At 49.4% G+C, this 17,436-nt stretch overlaps 1 protein-coding gene across 1 annotated transcript; it reads right to left on the minus strand.

The window, feature by feature from the left end:
• Positions 1-4,063: 4,063 nt before the first annotated feature.
• On the minus strand, positions 4,064-12,053 carry LOC116995693 (C-type lectin domain family 5 member A-like). The gene is made up of 8 exons (XM_033058587.1): positions 11,972-12,053; positions 10,930-10,934; positions 9,888-9,957; positions 9,242-9,328; positions 7,128-7,196; positions 6,121-6,263; positions 5,375-5,484; positions 4,064-4,830 (listed from the first exon to the last, which is right to left on the minus strand). Exons 1-8 carry the CDS (start codon positions 12,051-12,053, stop codon positions 4,704-4,706), a joined length of 693 nt encoding a protein of 230 aa, XP_032914478.1. The 3' UTR covers positions 4,064-4,703.
• Between the last annotated feature and the right edge of the window lie 5,383 nt (positions 12,054-17,436).

Consider the following 17,436-nt stretch of genomic DNA (forward strand, 5'->3'; position numbering starts at 1 on the left):
TGCAGGAGTTCATGTAAGCACTGAACTGGGAGAGATGGACTGGTTAAAATTGCCAGGAAGGCACTGGGGAAGAAAATGAAAGATAATAGGATGAAGAAGAATCCCAAAGATATTTGTGACAAGGCTTAAGGCATGGTGGCTTCAGGGAGCTTAGGGAACTGAGGATCCCCAGGAGAGGGAAGAGGTGATGGCTCCAGAGAGCACAAGCTGGAGACTTTTCCAGAGGTTTGGCAAGCCATGAATGCAGAGGGGCAGAGGATGAGAGTGGGGTGTGGAATTAGGGCAGCAGGGAGGTTCAGCACCTGCTGCATATCGAGCATGTTGTACCTCCAAGGAGACAATGGAACATGGGGTGTGCACAGCTGGCATTCTAGGAACAGCTCTTTCAGCATTTATTCACTCTGAAGGAGTGGCTTGGGCTCCTGCCATTCAGTCCTGCCTGTCACTGAGCTCAAAAATAGCACTGTGGCTTTTAACCACAGAGCATTCAGAAGGGAGGGCTCTCTTCATGCTCACCCACAAGTTCAGAAGGTAATTCTGAGAGCTGCAGGAGATTGTCCAGGCTGGCAAAAACCCCTGAGAAATGCTGTCAACAATGCTGTGAATCATCTGATCCTCCAAAACTACTGTTATTAACCCCAGGTGCTTGGAACTGAGACACTCACCAGCACCTTCACATTCCCTGATCAATTTGGCCAAGAAGACTCCAGAAAACTTCTAAAATGAAAGTTGATAAACAAGATAGGAATTTCTTCAAGGCTAAAGATACAAATATCCTCCAAACTTTATCACTGGAAAATGACTTTAAAATATTACCATGCTACCATGATGAAAAATGCAAACACTGTAATAAAAAAGCCTGGCACTTCACAAGAGGGCTCTCATGGGACTGATTTGAAAAGGCAGAGTTGGTTGCTGTGGTGCTGCTTCCTGGCTGTGACTACACCAAATAATCTTTGATTACCTTTTGTCACTCACTGATCATAGAATCATGGAATGGTTTGGATTGGAATAGAGTTTATGTAATTCCAACCCCTCTGCCATGGGCATGGACACCTTCCACTATCCCACGTTGCTCAGAGCCCCATCCAGCCTTGGACACTTGCAGGGATGGGGCAGCCCCAGCTTCTGTGGGAAACCTGTGCCAGGGTCTCACCAACCCCTGAGTACAGAACTTTTTCCTAATATCTGCTCTAAATCTTTTCTGCTTCAAAACTGTTCACTCTTGTCCTGTCACTATCTGCTCATGTAAAAAGTCACTCTCCCTCTTTTTTTATAAGCTCCCTCCAGGCACTGGAATGCCACAATGAGGGCACCCCAAAGCCTTCTCCTCTCCAGGCTGAACAATCCCAATTCCCTCAGCCTTTCCTCCCAGCAGAGCTGCTCCATCCCTCTGATCCCTTGGTGTCCCTGCTCTGGCTCCAGCAGCTCCCTGTCCTTGCTGTGCTGGCCCAGGGCTGGGTGCAGCCCTGCAGGGGGGTCTCAGCAGAGCGGGGCAGAGGGACAGAATCCCCCCTCCCCTGCTGCCCTGGGGCTCTGGGTGCAGCCCAGCACAGGGGGGCTCTGGCTTGGGGCAGGGCCAGCTCTCACCCACAGCACCCCCAAGTCCTTCTGCCAGGGCTGCTCCCTCTGCTCATCCCCAGCCTGGATTGATGCCAGGGCTTGTCCTGACCCAGGGGCAGCACCAGCACCTGGTCCTGTTAAACCCCATGAGATTCCCATGGGCCACTTCCAAGAAAGAACAGAATTTCTTTACAGATAATTTGTGACTCACCACAGAGCAAACATCACACTCAGCACCTTGCAAAGTCACTCACCATTTGAAGCCTTTGCAGCAGCAAACCCAAACCAGCTCCAGAAAGTGCAGCCTGTGCTCAAAAGGAAACCAATCTGCCAGTGATGCTGTGAGCTCTGTAGCACTGTCAGTGCCACCTTTAAGGTGTTCTTTGTGTGTCCTGAGCCCTGCCTGCTGTTCTGACACCAAACCTGCAGTGGCAGTGCATCCTCCATGAAGTGCCCATTTGGCACTGAGGTCCTTTCCTTGCACTGGTACAATTCTCATTTAGAGTCAGATAAAGTTGTTTCCATGTGCAGTACAGCAGGAACTTCTTTAGTTTACATAAAATATCCCTTGTGTCTGCAATGTCTGTTCATGTCTGCCTCTGCTTGGTCACTTCTAGGCAACAGCTTCTGGCTTTTTAATGGTTTGGGCTGGTTTCTTTTAAGAACATTGCCTTCATTCATTGTTTTCTCCTGAAATAAAATCAAAATCCCTTGGTTGTGATTTTTGCCAAGATACTCAGAGCATTTGTTCCACCAAGTGTATCCTGAATTCCACAGGTGGCTTGAGACACACTTGGGATACAGGTCCATAGAAACAGGACAAGCCCTGAGCATCAGCTCTTGGAGCTGTCCCTGTCACAGGTTCTCCTTGCTAAAGGTCACTGATGGAGCCAGTCCTGTGTCCAGGATGTGCCCTCTGGGGCTGCTGCTGCCAGCCTGGTCTGTCCAGGCAGTGTCACTCATTGCCCAGCTGCAGCAAGAATTAAACCAGCCTGGCATTCTCTGAGGCACTGAGCACAGAAGCAGCGAGAGCTCAGGTTGGGATTGCTTAGGGATTGCCTGGCCTTGGCATCAGCATTAGACCCTGACCCCACCAGAGTGAGGAGGAAATGTTTCACCCTTCCCTGGCTGTAGGGATGCCAGAGGTAATCCAAGAATCACAAGCTCTAAAGGATAAGTTTATTGTAAAATGCAGATCACAAGATCAGAGAAGCGTGAACAAGAGCAGCCCAGAGGCAGAGGAAACAAAGCACTTCCAATCAAACTTCTGCCCTTGCTAGGGATTTCCTTGCAAGCCAGAGCTGCTCCTAAGTCCTGAGACTTGCTGTGGCTTTCTGGGTTTGCTGGGGTTTGTGTAGTTCCACAGAGGCCCCAGGGTGGCTTCCCCTTCCCACCCCTCTGGTGCACAGCTGCTGCCTCTGCTGCCTGCTGAAGGCTCCCAGTGAGGGCCAGTGGCTCCCAGGGAAGAGGCTTTTCCCTGGCCCTGCCTTCAGGAGAGCCCACTTGAGCCCAGGGGGCACATTCCAGCAGCTGCAATATGAAAACAGAAGGGCAGAAATCTATAACACAACACAGAATGCTCTCCCAGCCTCTCCAGTTAAGTGATTGCAAGCAAAGAGCCCCTCCAGCTCAGCTTCCTTCTGGAATAACTCTGCACATCCTGGGCTCTGACACTGACATTGTTCTGCTACAGCTCCATGTTCTTCCTCTGCTTCTTTGCAGATTGAAAGTCAGGGCAAAGAAGTGCAAATCCATTTCCAAAGCATCTTGATGAGAGCAGTCAGTGAGGAGGAAGGCTGCTGTGAGGAACATCAAAAGGTGCTTTCAAGTCAGAAAGAGACAGCTTTTCCTGTAGGATTCCATTTTCCCTTCCAATGGCCACAACATGCTGGGTAGAGATTGTTTGACAGAGCAAATGTTTTCCCAGTGGTAAACCAGGCCAGCAGTGTCACTTCCTCAAGGACTTCACAGAGCTTTCTCCATCCTGCAGCTGATGGAGAGAGCCATGAAAGGCACCAGTAAAGGAGGAATGATTCTGCCTCCAAGGACACACTAAGAAGGAAAATTCTTGGAGTCACAGAAGGCCCAGGGTCCCAAGAGCCACTGAAGCACATGGGGAGAGCATTGGTGACATTGCCCTGTCTCCTGATCACAGCTCACTTTTCCTGGTGCTCCCTATTTCTGCTGTTGGCTTGAATTTTTCTGAGCAGGAAAAGCTCTCAGGAATAATTTCCTCCTGTGCACAATCTCCAAGGAAAAGAGGGCAGAGCACGGTGTGGCCATTCCCTGGGGGTCACTCTCACACTTCTCACCAGCTCCTTCACAGCTCACTGTGCCTTTCATTGTTCTGTTTTCTGTCCAGCTCAGCTTCTCTTGGCACTCTGCTCTTCAGGCCTTCGTGGTCTCTGCTGCTCTCCATCCTGTGCCCTTTCCCAGCAGATCCCAAATCTGACACTCCTTCCCTTCCCCACACAGGACTGGGGCTGATTTATGCCAGAGCTGTGCTGCTGTAGGATCCTTTCCCTTCTGCTGATTCCCATTTCCCCCACAGGCTCTGGGATCCCATGTGCTCATGGAACAGTCTGGGACAGCAGAAGGTTTATCCACACCCACCCCTGACTTTGTCCTGTCCATCCTGGCAAGGACTGGCCTTGCCCTTCCCCACCAGATCCCAACCACAAATCTGTGCTGCCCTTCCCTTGGGGCTGCAGGCAAGGCCAGGCTGTGACCAGCTGGGGAAGGGTCTCCTTGGGCACAGGCAGGGCTGGGAGCACTGGGCTGTGCATGGATGGGACTTGCAGAGCCAGGATCTGGTTGGGATCAGCCCTGGCCCCAGCCTGGACTCCTCTCCCCTGGCACTGCCTGCCTGCAGGTGCCACCTGTGGCATGAGACAGTCCCAGAGTGCTCCTGTGTGCCAGAGCCAGCTCTTCCAGAGGGGATCCAGCCAGGCTCACACAGCATCAGGGAAAGGCTGGGCTGAGCTTGGCCATGAGTCTGGAGGGGGCTGCAGGAGTCCCTGGGAGCAGAGATTGGGCAGGTGAAGAGAAATGAGACACATCCCATCCACGTTTCCTACGGGAAGCTGGGATAACATATCGGCCTGGAGCTCTTGTTTTTAGCTCTCCTTCTGATGCCTTTTTCAAATTGTTACAGGTTTTTCACACATGTTTTGTATTGTTCGGGTTCCACTACAAGGTACAGCTCCTATATCACCAAATCCAATGGTCACGCAGTCATAGTTGCTGTAATATCTGTGTATAGGGAACCTGATCAGGAGAGAAAAGCCAAATGTGATTCCATTCCTGACATGCAGGGAAAGGCAGAGTGGCACCTGCTCAGCTCAGTTACTCTCCCTGGCATCAGGAACTGCCTTACTGCAATCTCCCTCCCAGTCTGCCCTTTTGATCACCACATCTCCACAAAAGTTTCTGGACAATGCTTTCCCATGCAGAAACATTCCCCTGCTTTGCTCCCCTGCAGCCAATGGTGCTGCCATCACCCTCTCTCTTGTCCCTGCCTCCTGTCTCCTTCCTTTCCCCAGGGAACTGCATCCACTCCCATCCTTCCTTGCCCAGCACAACTACAGCTGTGTCCTCTCCTGCCATCCTGACAGGACAGCCCTGTGCTCCCTGGCACTGAAAGGCTCCCTGGCCTTGGCACAGCCATGTGCTCAAGCACCTGCATCTCCAGGAATCAGCTTCCCCCAAAGCACAGGCCCTGATCTCCCTTGGGCTCTCTGCTCTGTGCTCTGCCTTTGGCATTTTCCCTTCCCAGACACTGCATGGCAGGGACTTGCTGGAATGAGCTCACATGGCTGGGTCATGCTCCACGTTGTTGATCCACTTCCACTTCTGCTCCTCTGGAGAGTATCTGAGACCAAGTAAGTAGTACTTATATCGTGATTGTGTGAGAAGGTAATTCTGGAAAGGAAGTCAACAATGGGAATACAATGAAACAATGAAAATGACATTTTCTTCATCAGAGGCACAGAAGTCTCAGTGCTAAACTCGCAGCACAGAGAGTGCAGTGTGCACCCAGCTACAGCCACTCTGCCCAAGGCTCCAGAGCATGCATTTCTCCATTTTAGCAGCCCCTTATGAGTGTAATAATTGTAAATATACACCTGTGCTGCCATTTTAGCTGTATATTTTTTTCAAGAGGTGTGACTCGATAATGGGGTACACTTTTCCCTTCTGATGAGGGTGGCAAAGCCTTCTCAGGTTTTGCTAAACACTGGCTCTCACAAAGGAGTGTCTGTTCAACCTCCTTGTCCTGTGAGTAAATCCCTGTAGAACCCCAGCCAGCTGGGCAGGGAGTTTGCTCCTTCCCATGGCATCAGGCCTGGCCACAGAAGCTCCCAGGGCCAGCACTCCAAGGCCCAGGAGGCCTCTCCCTGGGCAGGGCTTGGCTCCCACTGCCAGCACTGGGGTGTCCATGGCTGGCAGCACGGCCCAGAGCCCAAGGACATGTGGCAGGAGCTGGCACAAGTGTCACTGCTCAGCCCTTGGCCAGGCAGCTCCAGCCCCTGAGCAGCTGCCCCAGCACTTGGATCTCACCAGCTCTTCCTCGCTCTCAATGATCACCAGGTCTGAGTTCATGGCAGCACATTCTGCATGGGAGGAATTCCAGTCCTTTTTTTTCTGCTCTGGAGAAAAGAAGTAGCATTTTCTCCCATGTTTTTTCCATGGTGGGGGACAGCCTGCAGAAGGGAAGAAGAGGTGTGGAAAATCCATGTTCACACTGACCAAAGGATGCCACGACAAAAGAGAGGTCAGAGAGGCAATTGCAGGCACAGAAATGCCTGTGTGCTCCTGCTCAGAATTGGCACCAGAGCACCAGGGATCCCCCACAGGCTCTGCAGCTGATCCCAGCCCAAAATCACCAGGCAGGAGCCAGACAGGGAGCAGCACAGCAAACATGATCCAGCCTTTGCCATCCTTGCTCAGGCCAGACAGAGAAATGCTCAGGGCACAAAAGCAGCTCTCCCATTGCCAGAGTCTGCTTTGCCTGATGCACAATTGGGCAGCAGAGGTGCTGCTGAAAGCACCAACATTTGTGTGCATTGCCAGGCAGGGCAGCAGCAGGAGCAGAGAGGGGGAGCAGGAAAGGGGGATGGCATTCAGGGAGACAGGGCCTGCAGGAGACACTTGGGTTGGGCATCCAGCAGCTCCTAAAAACCACATGGAATTGCACTGAGATCAAAGGCTGGCAATGGAGGGGCCTTGGCAAAGCAGCACAGGCACATTGTCCATCCTGCTCCCTGCAGGGCTGGCTACCAGAGGCATTGTTCCTCCTGTCCCTGCCCTGCCTCACACTGCTCTGCTCTGGCAGCACAGAGGCATCACTTCTGCCCTGTGCAGCAGGAATGCAGAGCTGAGCCAGCCCTGCTTCCAAAGGAGGTGCAAATGCAAACCCTCCATGGGCTCCAGAGCTTCTGACATGGCAGAGGGGTTGTTTGTTTTCCTTCTGAACAAATCCTCACACAGTTCCTTTGCTGTTCCCCTCAACAGACAGTCCTAAAGGTTTCTGGCAACTCCCTTTGGAATGACCGAGGATTGCCTACCTTGTGCCTCTCCATGACTGGTGGGGGACGTTGATATTGAGCTGTTTTGGCTGCCTGCAGTTGGAGCATCTGGAAATAAGAACAGAATTTCTGCTTGCAGGCAATGATCTCTATGCCGTTTGCTCTCAGAAGCTCTGCTGGAGCTCTTTGACCCCGCCCATCCCCCAACACAGAATGCAAACTCTGCCTCTTTGCTTATGATTCTAGCACAAAATATATTAAATGGTCAGGGCAGGTTGCCACTGAGTATAAGGCAACACTTCAGTTCATTTACACAATTTATACCTTAATAACTGTGCATTTGGCATAATGGAAAATTCATACAATACTAAACTTAGAGTACAGTAATTTCACGACCATAAGGCGCACAAGACCATACGGCACACGTTTCTTTTGCCGTGAAGATCCAGTGCTGCACATAACAAAGTAACTGAATTAGTAACGGAATCCCGCGAATCATGGAGTTTACTGGCAGGCGCTCAATTTGCAAACATTTTTAACAGATTGGTGTAGCCTTTAAATGCAGCCCCAAGTGCCCTCCCTGTGCGCGGGCCCCGGAAATCTCACCCGCCCCCAGCTGGCATGGCAGGGCTCGGGGTGGCTGCGGCACAGCAGCCGTCCACGGTTCGGGGTGGCCACGGCTCACACCTCGGAGTTGCTGCAGTTCAGGGCGGCTCGGGGCCGCCACGGCTCAGGACCATTCACGGCTCAGGGCGGCACAGCGCTACCCGCTCCCTCTCTCCCTGTGCAGGCTGCTGCTGGCTGGGGGCCTGGCCGCTCCCACCCCACCGCGCGACTCGGCGCTCCCGCAGCAACAACCCCCTCATTGCAGCTCACAGTTCCGGGTTGCCAATTTTCAGCAACTTTATCCATAATATAAGGCTGCACCAGACTATAAGGCACACTTCTGGGTTCGGGGGAAAAGTTTTAGTCAAAAGGTTGCACCTTATAGTCATGAAATCACTGTAAATTCAAAATGCAACAGTTTTTGTTTGGAGCACAAGTAAAACCTGTTTGCTCTTCATCTTAAAAACTGCTGTGATTATATCTCTCAAGTTTAGATTTCAAGTTTCTTAGTAGTATTTCTCCAGGTCTGCAGGTGTTCTGGGCCAGTACTGAGCCCCAAGAAGGAACAAAAACTAAATCCATACCTGGTTCTAAATCTAAGGCCTCCCCTTTCCATGTTATACTTAAAGCTGTATTAAATTCAAATTACCCCTTTTTATTTTCTGTTGGTTTATTATTTGTTTTTAATTTGCCCCACCCTTTGGTATTTGACATTTTATAAATGTCAGGGTACTGTCAGATATCAATCATGAAAACTTTGCCGTGAAAAAAGAGAATGAATTGCCTCTCCCAGCCCAATTTTTAAGGTTTCAAAGAAGAAAGTCTTTGCCATGTCTTCCCCATGTGCATCGCTGAATTAGTGGGAAACTCTGGGACTTGAGATTGGAAGTGTCTCAGGATGACACAGCCACTAAAGGATGGAAAGAAAAAAGCAAAACCATCTGAAATTTAAAAATGATTCCTTGAAAACATTTAAAGGAAATACCAAATAGATTATATCTTTTTGTCTACAGAACTTTTTCTTGTATAATTTTTTACCAATTTTTTTTTCTACAAAATATTATTTATATTCGGTCAAAATATGTTATGATCTTAAGCAAATTCATTTAACATGTGATTCAGTTGCCCCCTTCAAATGAACTTTAATTGAGAATTATTTTAACATTTTTGGTGTAAGGTACATTTGGTTTCATGATACAACCTCATCACCTTGTGGGATTCTCACAGTTAACAATGATATTACAGGTAGGCATTAACAAATCTTTCCTTCTTTCTTCAAAACATATGTATAAGAAATTCTTTGTAATTTCAATGATGTCAGCTTTTCATTGGAATTTTATCTTTTTTATCTGTTGTAATATTAAACTTTCAAACCACTTGACTTTCCCACAGATTTTTTCTCACATCCATGCTTGGCTAAAAACTGCTGTCCTTTGCCTTCAATTGTAACTTCTGTTCCTGCTGGCTTTGTGTGTCATGGCCTGGACATCAGTCAGTGGGACAGAGACACAAATTAATGCTCTTATGACACTAACAAAAGAACTTACATGTGATTATTAAATACACTGCCAGGACCAGCACAAGGATTATCACCACACATACAGCAACACGTTTTCTGGAACAACAGCTTTTACCTACAGAGGGACAGAAAAATAAAGATTAGGGGAACAGTTGGACAGAAAGCCCCTTCCCTCTGCATTCCAAGGTGCCTTTTCAGGCTCACACTGGGAATCTGGGGCATTCCTGATCTGCAGGCTGGAGCCAGGCTCAACGTCCTGCTGCTTCCCCACTGGCTCTGCGCTCCTGTGCTCAGGGAACTGAACAGATCCCAACCTGACCATGGGTGTAAGGAGAGGTGAAAAGGAGGAGATTCCTCCTAGCAATCAATGTCCCACCCTCTGCTTCCTCATCTCCTTTGGTCACTTTCCACTGCTGCTGGGGACAGGAGCTGGGCTTGGGGTGTCTGGGTGTCACCCATCATATTTTTCTATTCCTTGGCCAGAACAGCCAACAAGTGTTTAGGGACACAGAAGCACAACACCTCAGCTGCCCCTGCTCTGAGTGGGGAAAGCAGACAATTGTATCCTCCTGCCTCCTCATGGTTTTGTGTCACTGCATGTTTGGGCCATCAGGATCAGCCCCTCTCCCCTTCTTGGTTAAATGCCCAGCACTTCATCAGACAGTTCAACTCACCAGATGATTTGCACTTTGCTGCAGCATTTGTGTCTTGGCATTTCACTTTCACTTCTGCATAGGTACAAGCCTGAGTCTGGGAACAAGAGCAGAAGCACAGAGAGAGCTGAGAATCCACTTCAAGGAAACAAAAATGACTGGAATTGTGAGAAATGCTGAACACAGGGACAGCAACTGGTTGATGTAGACTGTGGTTAACCATAGCACAAATTAAATTTTTCTCCATTAGAGGCACTGATCTGTGCTCTGTGTGACCAGGGACAGGACCCAGGGAAGGGCTGGAGCTGTGTCAGGGCAGGGTTAGGGTGGATATCAGGAAAAGGTTCTTCCCCCAGAGGGTGCTGGGCACTGAACAGGCTCCCCAGGGAATGGTGACAGCCCCAAGGCTGCCAGAGCTCCAGGAGTGTTTGGACAGTGCTCTCAGGGATGCACAGGGTGGGATTATTGGGGTATCTGTGCTGGGCCAGGAGCTGGACTGGATGATCCTTGTGGGTCCCTTCCAGCTTAGGATACTCTCATTCCATGTTCCAGGATGACACTTCCACCCCTGGAGCACTTGCTACAGGCAGGAACAGATCTGGTTTCTCTTCAGTGCAGACAATACCAGAGGGGACAGGGGCACAGACCCACATGGTCAATCTTGACAAAAGGGGAGCAAAGTGCCAAGGTTATCCTAAGGTTGTTCTTCCACATAGGAATGGTGAGAATGTCTAAAACATCAAATCCTGAAAAGTGCAGATTGTGCTAAATTTGGAAGGGTTTTAGATCTTATCAAAATTAACAAGATAACCTGGAGAACAGTGAAATCTCTTCTGTCATTTGCAGGTAATAATAATACAAACCAGCAGGGAAGAAATCATACAGAGAGGAAGAAGGGTCAGAGGAGATAAAAAGTGGGTAGGAAGTCAAAAAGAGGATGTTGCAATATTATAAAACTCTCAAAGTCATCAGTGATACACAACACTGAGCCCCCTGGGTTCTCTCACTGTACAGAGCTAAGACAGAATGCCAGGGTGTCGAGCTCTTTTCAGCAAATGAAAACAGTATCTGGGAAATCTTGGCATAATATTCAGTGAACACATAGAATAGTTTAGTAGGGTATTCCCCTGAAATGACACATGGCATAGACACTCAAAACATATTACAGCAAATCTACTTGAAATTTTGAATAGGAATACCTAGGATTAAATTATAAGGAAAATGAAACTTGTAATCAGGTGGAATCTATTGGGATCAACTGAGCCCTGAAATCTGTTGAAAGGGGTGATAAAACCCTGTTTCCTGGGGTGTTCATGATGACTCCACCCATCTGAAAAGTCATGTGGAGGTTTTACACTGTGTGCAGGAGACAAGCATTACAAAGCAAATTGTAATTTCTGACAGAGTGGAATAAGGGTTAGATAAAAACCAAAGAAAAATGAAAATTAAATACAGAAACACATTACATGAAGTATGTTCATCTTTAGGACCTACTTTTAAGCAGATATTGCAAAACCAGTGCAAACATTTATGCAATTATTTTAAACTCAGTAAAGAAAGATAAATCCTCGGTTAGAATTTCACAAAGTGTTTGATCCTAAATCAGACTGAACCTGTCCATGAACCATTTCACACCTGTGCATTACACCAGCAGTTGGTACAGCCAGAGCAGCAGGAGGAGCCCTCAGGCAATGCCTGCTGTGCTCAGGGAGCAGGAACAGCTGTGCACCAGATGCTGCAAACTCCAGCAACAGCAGCCACTCCATCCTCAGCACTTTGCTGCAGGAATCTCAGTCTGCTGGGGGACACCAGGCCTGGGGCAGGAGCAATGGATGCTCAGCTCTGGAATAGTCTCCAAAATGGATAAAAACTGCTCCTCATATCACACCAGAGACACTGCCTCACACTTGCACCTTAGCAAGAGAAAAGTAGATCTGATAACAACTTGTCTTTGTAAATATAAACAACCCTATCTGGACACTGCACCTGCAGTTTTCCAGCACTGGCCCTCATGCTTCCCTTGTGCTCCAAGGAACTCTCTCAACAGATGTGGGAGAGAGACTGGAGAATGCAAAGAAAGCTCAGTGCTCAGCACTTGGACCTACCTTGGACATCAGGGACTGTCTGGATTCTGGGTCTGGTTGGTTCAGGACAGTTCAAGTCAGCATAATGAACATTTTCTGCCATTCTTGTCCCACTCCTTCCTTCTTCTCTCTAGCTCTTCTGATGAGTGATGCTCTGGGCTGGGTACAACTCAGAGCTCCCTCCTCTTTCTAGCCCTCAGCAGGAAGTTCTTGACCCTTCTGATCATGCATAAACTTCTAATGAAAAGAGAAGTTAAATTCTTCATCATAATTGGATGGCACAGCGTTTTCTGCCAGTGACATGAGGAAATATAAGCTCATGATCTCCCTGAAGTCACTTGTGTTGGGAAGTGCTTCTGGCATTGGAAGTGTCTTGAGTTCCCACAGCTTCACACACCCCCACACAAGCACTGCTTTGTGTTTTGGAAAGAAAAGCTTTATTCCATGCAATGGAAAGGAGATGAACTGTACAGGGGCCCAGCACTCAGCCCAGGCAGTTGAGTGGAGCTCTCTGGGGCACCCAGAGCACATCAATAGATCTGCCCTGTCCTGTGCTCAATCTCCAAGGAAAAGAGGGCAGAGCACGGTGTGGCCATTCCCTGGGGGTCACTCTCACACTTCTCACCAGCTCCTTCACAGCTCACTGTGCCTTTCATTGTTCTGTTTTCTGTCCAGCTCAGCTTCTCTTGGGATTCAGTTCTTCAGGCCTTGCTGGCTCCTTTTTTGGACATAAACCTCTGGTGTTTGGGGATTAATTCACCTGACAATATCATCCATTTCATCTGGTGGTTTGCACAGTAACTGCTGTACTTACAACAGATCCGGGCTGTGCTGTGTGTTCAAACAGCCTGAGGAGCACAGCCCTCTCCAAGTCATCATCTGGGCTCTGTGTGAGGCTGCTGAGGAATTCTGCACTGCTTTATCCACAATGAGCATCCTTCTGGACCTGGGCAGGAAACCTCAAACACAAAACCATTGGGAATGGGGGTCACACTTTAAGCTTTCACTGCAGTCTCCAGTTGCCTTCATTGTCAAGGATTGTGAGCACTGGTGAGGTGCTGAAAATCATCTCCAGGTGTTTATGGTTACAGCTTATAAAGAACCATGTAAACTTTATACTTCCATGAGTATAATTTGAATTGCAGTTGATTTTAGCCTTTGTCTGCTGCAGGAGTTCATGTAAGCACTGAACTGGGAGAGATGGACTGGTTAAAATTGCCAGGAAGGCACTGGGGAAGAAAATGAAAGATAATGGGATGAAGAAGAATCCCAAAGATATTTGTGACAAGGCTTAAGGCATGGTGGCTTCAGGGAGCTTAGGGAACTGAGGATCCCCAGGAGAGGGAAGAGGTGATGGCTCCAGAGAGCACAAGCTGGAGACTTTTCCAGAGGTTTGGCAAGCCATGAATCCAGAGGGGCAGAGGATGAGAGTGGGGTGTGGAATTAGGGCAGCAGGGAGGTTCAGTACCTGCTGCATATCGAGCATGTTGTACCTCCAAGGAGACAATGGAACATGGGGCTGTGCACAGCTGGCATTCTAGGAACAGCTCTTTCAGCATTTATTCACTCTGAAGGAGTGGCTTGGGCTCCTGCCATTCAGTCCTGCCTGTCACTGAGCTCAAAAATAGCACTGTGGCTTTTAACCACAGAGCATTCAGAAGGGAGGGCTCTCTTCATGCTCACCCACAAGTTCAGAAGGTAATTCTGAGAGCTGCAGGAGATTCTCCAGGCTGGCAAAAACCCCTGAGAAATGCTGTCAACAATGCTGTGAATCATCTGATCCTCCAGAACTACTGTTATTAACCCCAGGTGCTTGGAACTGAGACACTCACCAGCACCTTCACATTCCCTGATCAATTTGGCCAAGAAGACTCCAGAAAACTTCTAAAATGAAAGTTCGATACACAAGACAGGAATTTCTTCAAGGCTAAAGGCACAAATACCTTCCAACTTTATCACTGGAAAATGAACTTTAAAATATTACCATGCTACCCTGATGAAAAATGCAAACACTGTAAGAAAAAAGCCTGGCATTTCACAAGAGGGCTCTCATGGGACTGATTTGAAAAGGCAGAGTTGGATGCTGTCTGCTGCCTCCTGCCTGCTTCTTCCCCAAATGATCTTTGATTACCCTTTTGTCACTCACTGATCATAGAATCATGGAATGGTTTGGACTTGGAATGGACTTTATGTAATTCCAACCCCTCTGCCATGGGCAGGGACATCTTCCACTATCCCACGGTTGCTCAGAGCCCCATCCAGCCTTGGACACTTGCAGGGATGGGGCAGCCCCAGCTTCTGTGGGAAACCTGTGCCAGGGTCCTCACCAACCCCTGAGTACAGAACTTTTTCCTAATATCAGCTCTAAATCTTTTCTGCTTCAAAACTGTTCACTCTTGTCCTGTCACTATCTGCTCATGTAAAAAGTCACTCTCCTCTTTTTTTATAAACTCCCTCCAGGCACTGGAAGGCCACAATGAGGGCACCCCAAAGCCTTCTCCTCTCCAGGCTGAACAATCCCAATTCCCTCAGCCTTTCCTCCCAGCAGAGCTGCTCCATCCCTCTGATCCCTTGGTGTCCCTGCTCTGGCTCCAGCAGCTCCCTGTCCTTGCTGTGCTGGCCCAGGGCTGGGTGCAGCCCTGCAGGGGGGTCTCAGCAGAGCGGGGCAGAGGGGCAGAATCCCCCCTCCCCTGCTGCCCTGGGGCTCTGGGTGCAGCCCAGCACAGGGGGGCTCTGGCTTGGGGCAGGGCCAGCTCTCACCCACAGCACCCCCAAGTCCTTCTGCCAGGGCTGCTCCCTCTGCTCATCCCCAGCCTGGATTGATGCCAGGGCTTGTCCTGACCCAGGGGCAGCACCAGCACCTGGTCCTGTTAAACCCCCGAGATTCCCATGGGCCACTTCCAAGAAAGAACAGAATTTCTTGACAGATAATTTGTGACTCACCCCAGAGCAAACATCACACTCAGCACCTTGCAAAGTCACTCACCATTTGAAGCCTTTGCAGCAGCAAACCCAAACCAGCTCCAGAAAGTGCAGCCTGTGCTCAAAAGGAAACCAATCTGCCAGTGATGCTGTGAGCTCTGTAGCACTGTCAGTGCCACCTTTAAGGTGTTCTCTGTGTGTCCTGAGCCCTGCCTGCTCTTCTGACACCAAATCTGCAGTGGCAGTGCATCCTCCATGAAGTGCCCATTTGGCACTGAGGTCCCTTCTCTTGCACTGGTACAACTTCTCATTTAGAGTCAGATAAAATTGTTTCCATGTGCAGTACAGCAGGAACTTCTTTAGCTTTACATAAAATATCACTTGTGTCTGCAATGTCTATTCATGTCTGCCTCTGCTTGGTCACTTCTAGGCAACAGCTTCTGGCTTTTTAATGGTTTGGGCTGGTTTCTTTTAAGAACCTTGCCTTCATTCATTGTTTTCTCCCTGAAATAAAATCAAAATCCCTTGGTTGTGATTTTTGCCAAGATACTCAGAGCATTTGTTCCACCAAGTGTATCCTGAATTCCACAGGTGGCTTGAGACACACTTGGGATACAGGTCCATAGAAACAGGCACAAGCCCTGAGCATCAGCTCTTGGAGCTGTCCCTGTCACAGGTTCTCCTTGCTAAAGGTCACTGATGGAGCCAGTCCTGTGTCCAGGATGTGCCCTCTGGGGCTGCTGCTGCCAGCCTGGCCTGTCCCAGGCAGTGTCACTCATTGCCCAGCTGCAGCAAGAATTAAACCAGCCTGGCATTCTCTGAGGCACTGAGCACAGAAGCAGCGAGAGCTCAGGTTGGGATTGCTTAGGGATTGCCTGGCCTTGGCATCAGCATTAGACCCTGACCCCACCAGAGTGAGGAGGAAATGTTTCACCCTTCCCTGGCAGTAGGGATGCCAGAGGTAATCCAAGAATCACAAGCTCTAAAGGATAAGTTTATTGTAAAATGCAGATCACAAGATCAGAGAAGCGTGAACAAGAGCAGCACAGAGGCAGAGGAAACAAAGCACTTCCAATCAAACTTCTGCCCTTGCTAGGGATTTCCTTGCAAGCCAGAGCTGCTCCTAAGTCCTGAGACTTCCTGTGGCTTTCTGGGTTTGGTGGGGTTTGTGTAGTTCCACAGAGGCCCCAGGGTGGCTTCCCCTTCCCACCCCTCTGGTGCACAGCTGCTGCCTCTGCTGCCTGCTGAAGGCTCCCAGTGAGGGCCAGTGGCTCCCAGGGAAGAGGCTTTTCCCTGGCCCTGCCTTCAGGAGAGCCCACTTGAGCCCAGGGGGCACATTCCAGCAGCTGCAATATGAAAATAGAAGGGCAGAAATCTATAACACAACACAGAATGCTGTAACAACCTCTCCAGTAAAGTGATTGCAAGCAAAGAGCCCCTCCAGCTCAGCTTCCTTCTGGAATAACTCTGCACATCCTGGGCTCTGACACTGACATTGTTCTGCTACAGCTCCATGTTCTTCCTCTGCTCTTTGCAGATTGAAAGTCAGGGAAAGAAGTGCAAATCCATTTCCAAAGTATCTTGATGAGAGCAGTCAGTGAGGAGGAAGGCTGCTGTGAGGAACATCAAAAGGTGCTTTCAAGTCAGAAAGAGACAGCTTTTCCTGCAGGATTCCATTTTCCCTTCCAATGGCCACAACATGCTGGGTAGAGATTGTTTGACAGAGCAAATGTTTTCCCAGTGGTAAACCAGGCCAGCAGTGTCACTTCCTCAAGGACTTCACAGAGCTTTCTCCATCCTGCAGCTGATGGAGAGAGCCATGAAAGGCACCAGTAAAGGAGGAATGATTCTGCCTCCAAGGACACACTAAGAAGGAAAATTCTTGGAGTCACAAAAGGCCCAGGGTCCCAAGAGCCACTGAAGCACATGGGGAGAGCATTGGTGACATTCCCTGTCTCCTGATCACAGCTCACTTTTCCTGGTGCTCCCTATTTCTGCTGTTGGCTTGAATTTTTCTGAGCAGGAAAAGCTCTCAGGAATCATTTCCTCCTGTGCTCAATCTCCAAGGAAAAGAGGGCAGAGCACGGTGTGGCCATTCCCTGGGGGTCACTCTCACACTTCTCACCAGCTCCTTCACAGCTCACTGTGCCTTTCATTGTTCTGTTTTCTGTCCAGCTCAGCTTCTCTTGGCACTCTGCTCTTCAGGCCTTCGTGGTCTCTGCTGCTCTCCATCCTGTGCCCTTTCCCAGCAGATCCCAAATCTGACACTCCTTCCCTTCCCCACACAGGACTGGGGCTGATTTCATGCCAGAGCTGTGCTGCTGTAGGATCCGTTTCCCTTCTGCTGATTCCCATTTCCCCCACAGGCTCTGGGATCCCATGTGCTCATGGAACAGTCTGGGACAGCAGAAGGTTTATCCACACCCACCCCTGACTTTGTCCTGTCCATCCTGGCAAGGACTGGCCTTGCCCTTCCCCACCAGATCCCAACCACAAATCTGTGCTGCCCTTCCCTTGTGGCTGCAGGCAAGGCCAGGCTGTGACCAGCTGGGGAAGGGTCTCCT

Source organism: Catharus ustulatus, chromosome 4 (genome assembly GCF_009819885.2).
Source record: "Catharus ustulatus isolate bCatUst1 chromosome 4, bCatUst1.pri.v2, whole genome shotgun sequence".
Classification (NCBI taxonomy): Eukaryota; Metazoa; Chordata; class Aves; order Passeriformes; family Turdidae; genus Catharus; species Catharus ustulatus.

Excerpts from the sequence above, each read along its gene's own strand:
- LOC116995693 (XM_033058587.1), bottom strand. The coding sequence starts at position 12,053 with ATGGCAGAAAATGTTCATTATGCTGACTTGAACTGTCCTGAACCAACC. Across the intron at positions 9,329-9,887 it reads AGCAAAGTGCAAATCATCTG|GTAAAAGCTGTTGTTCCAGA; the intron begins GTGAGTTGAACT and ends GTCCCTCTGTAG. Across the intron at positions 4,831-5,374 it reads GTGGAGCATGACCCAGCCAT|GTTCCCTATACACAGATATT; the intron begins GTGAGCTCATTC and ends TCTCCTGATCAG.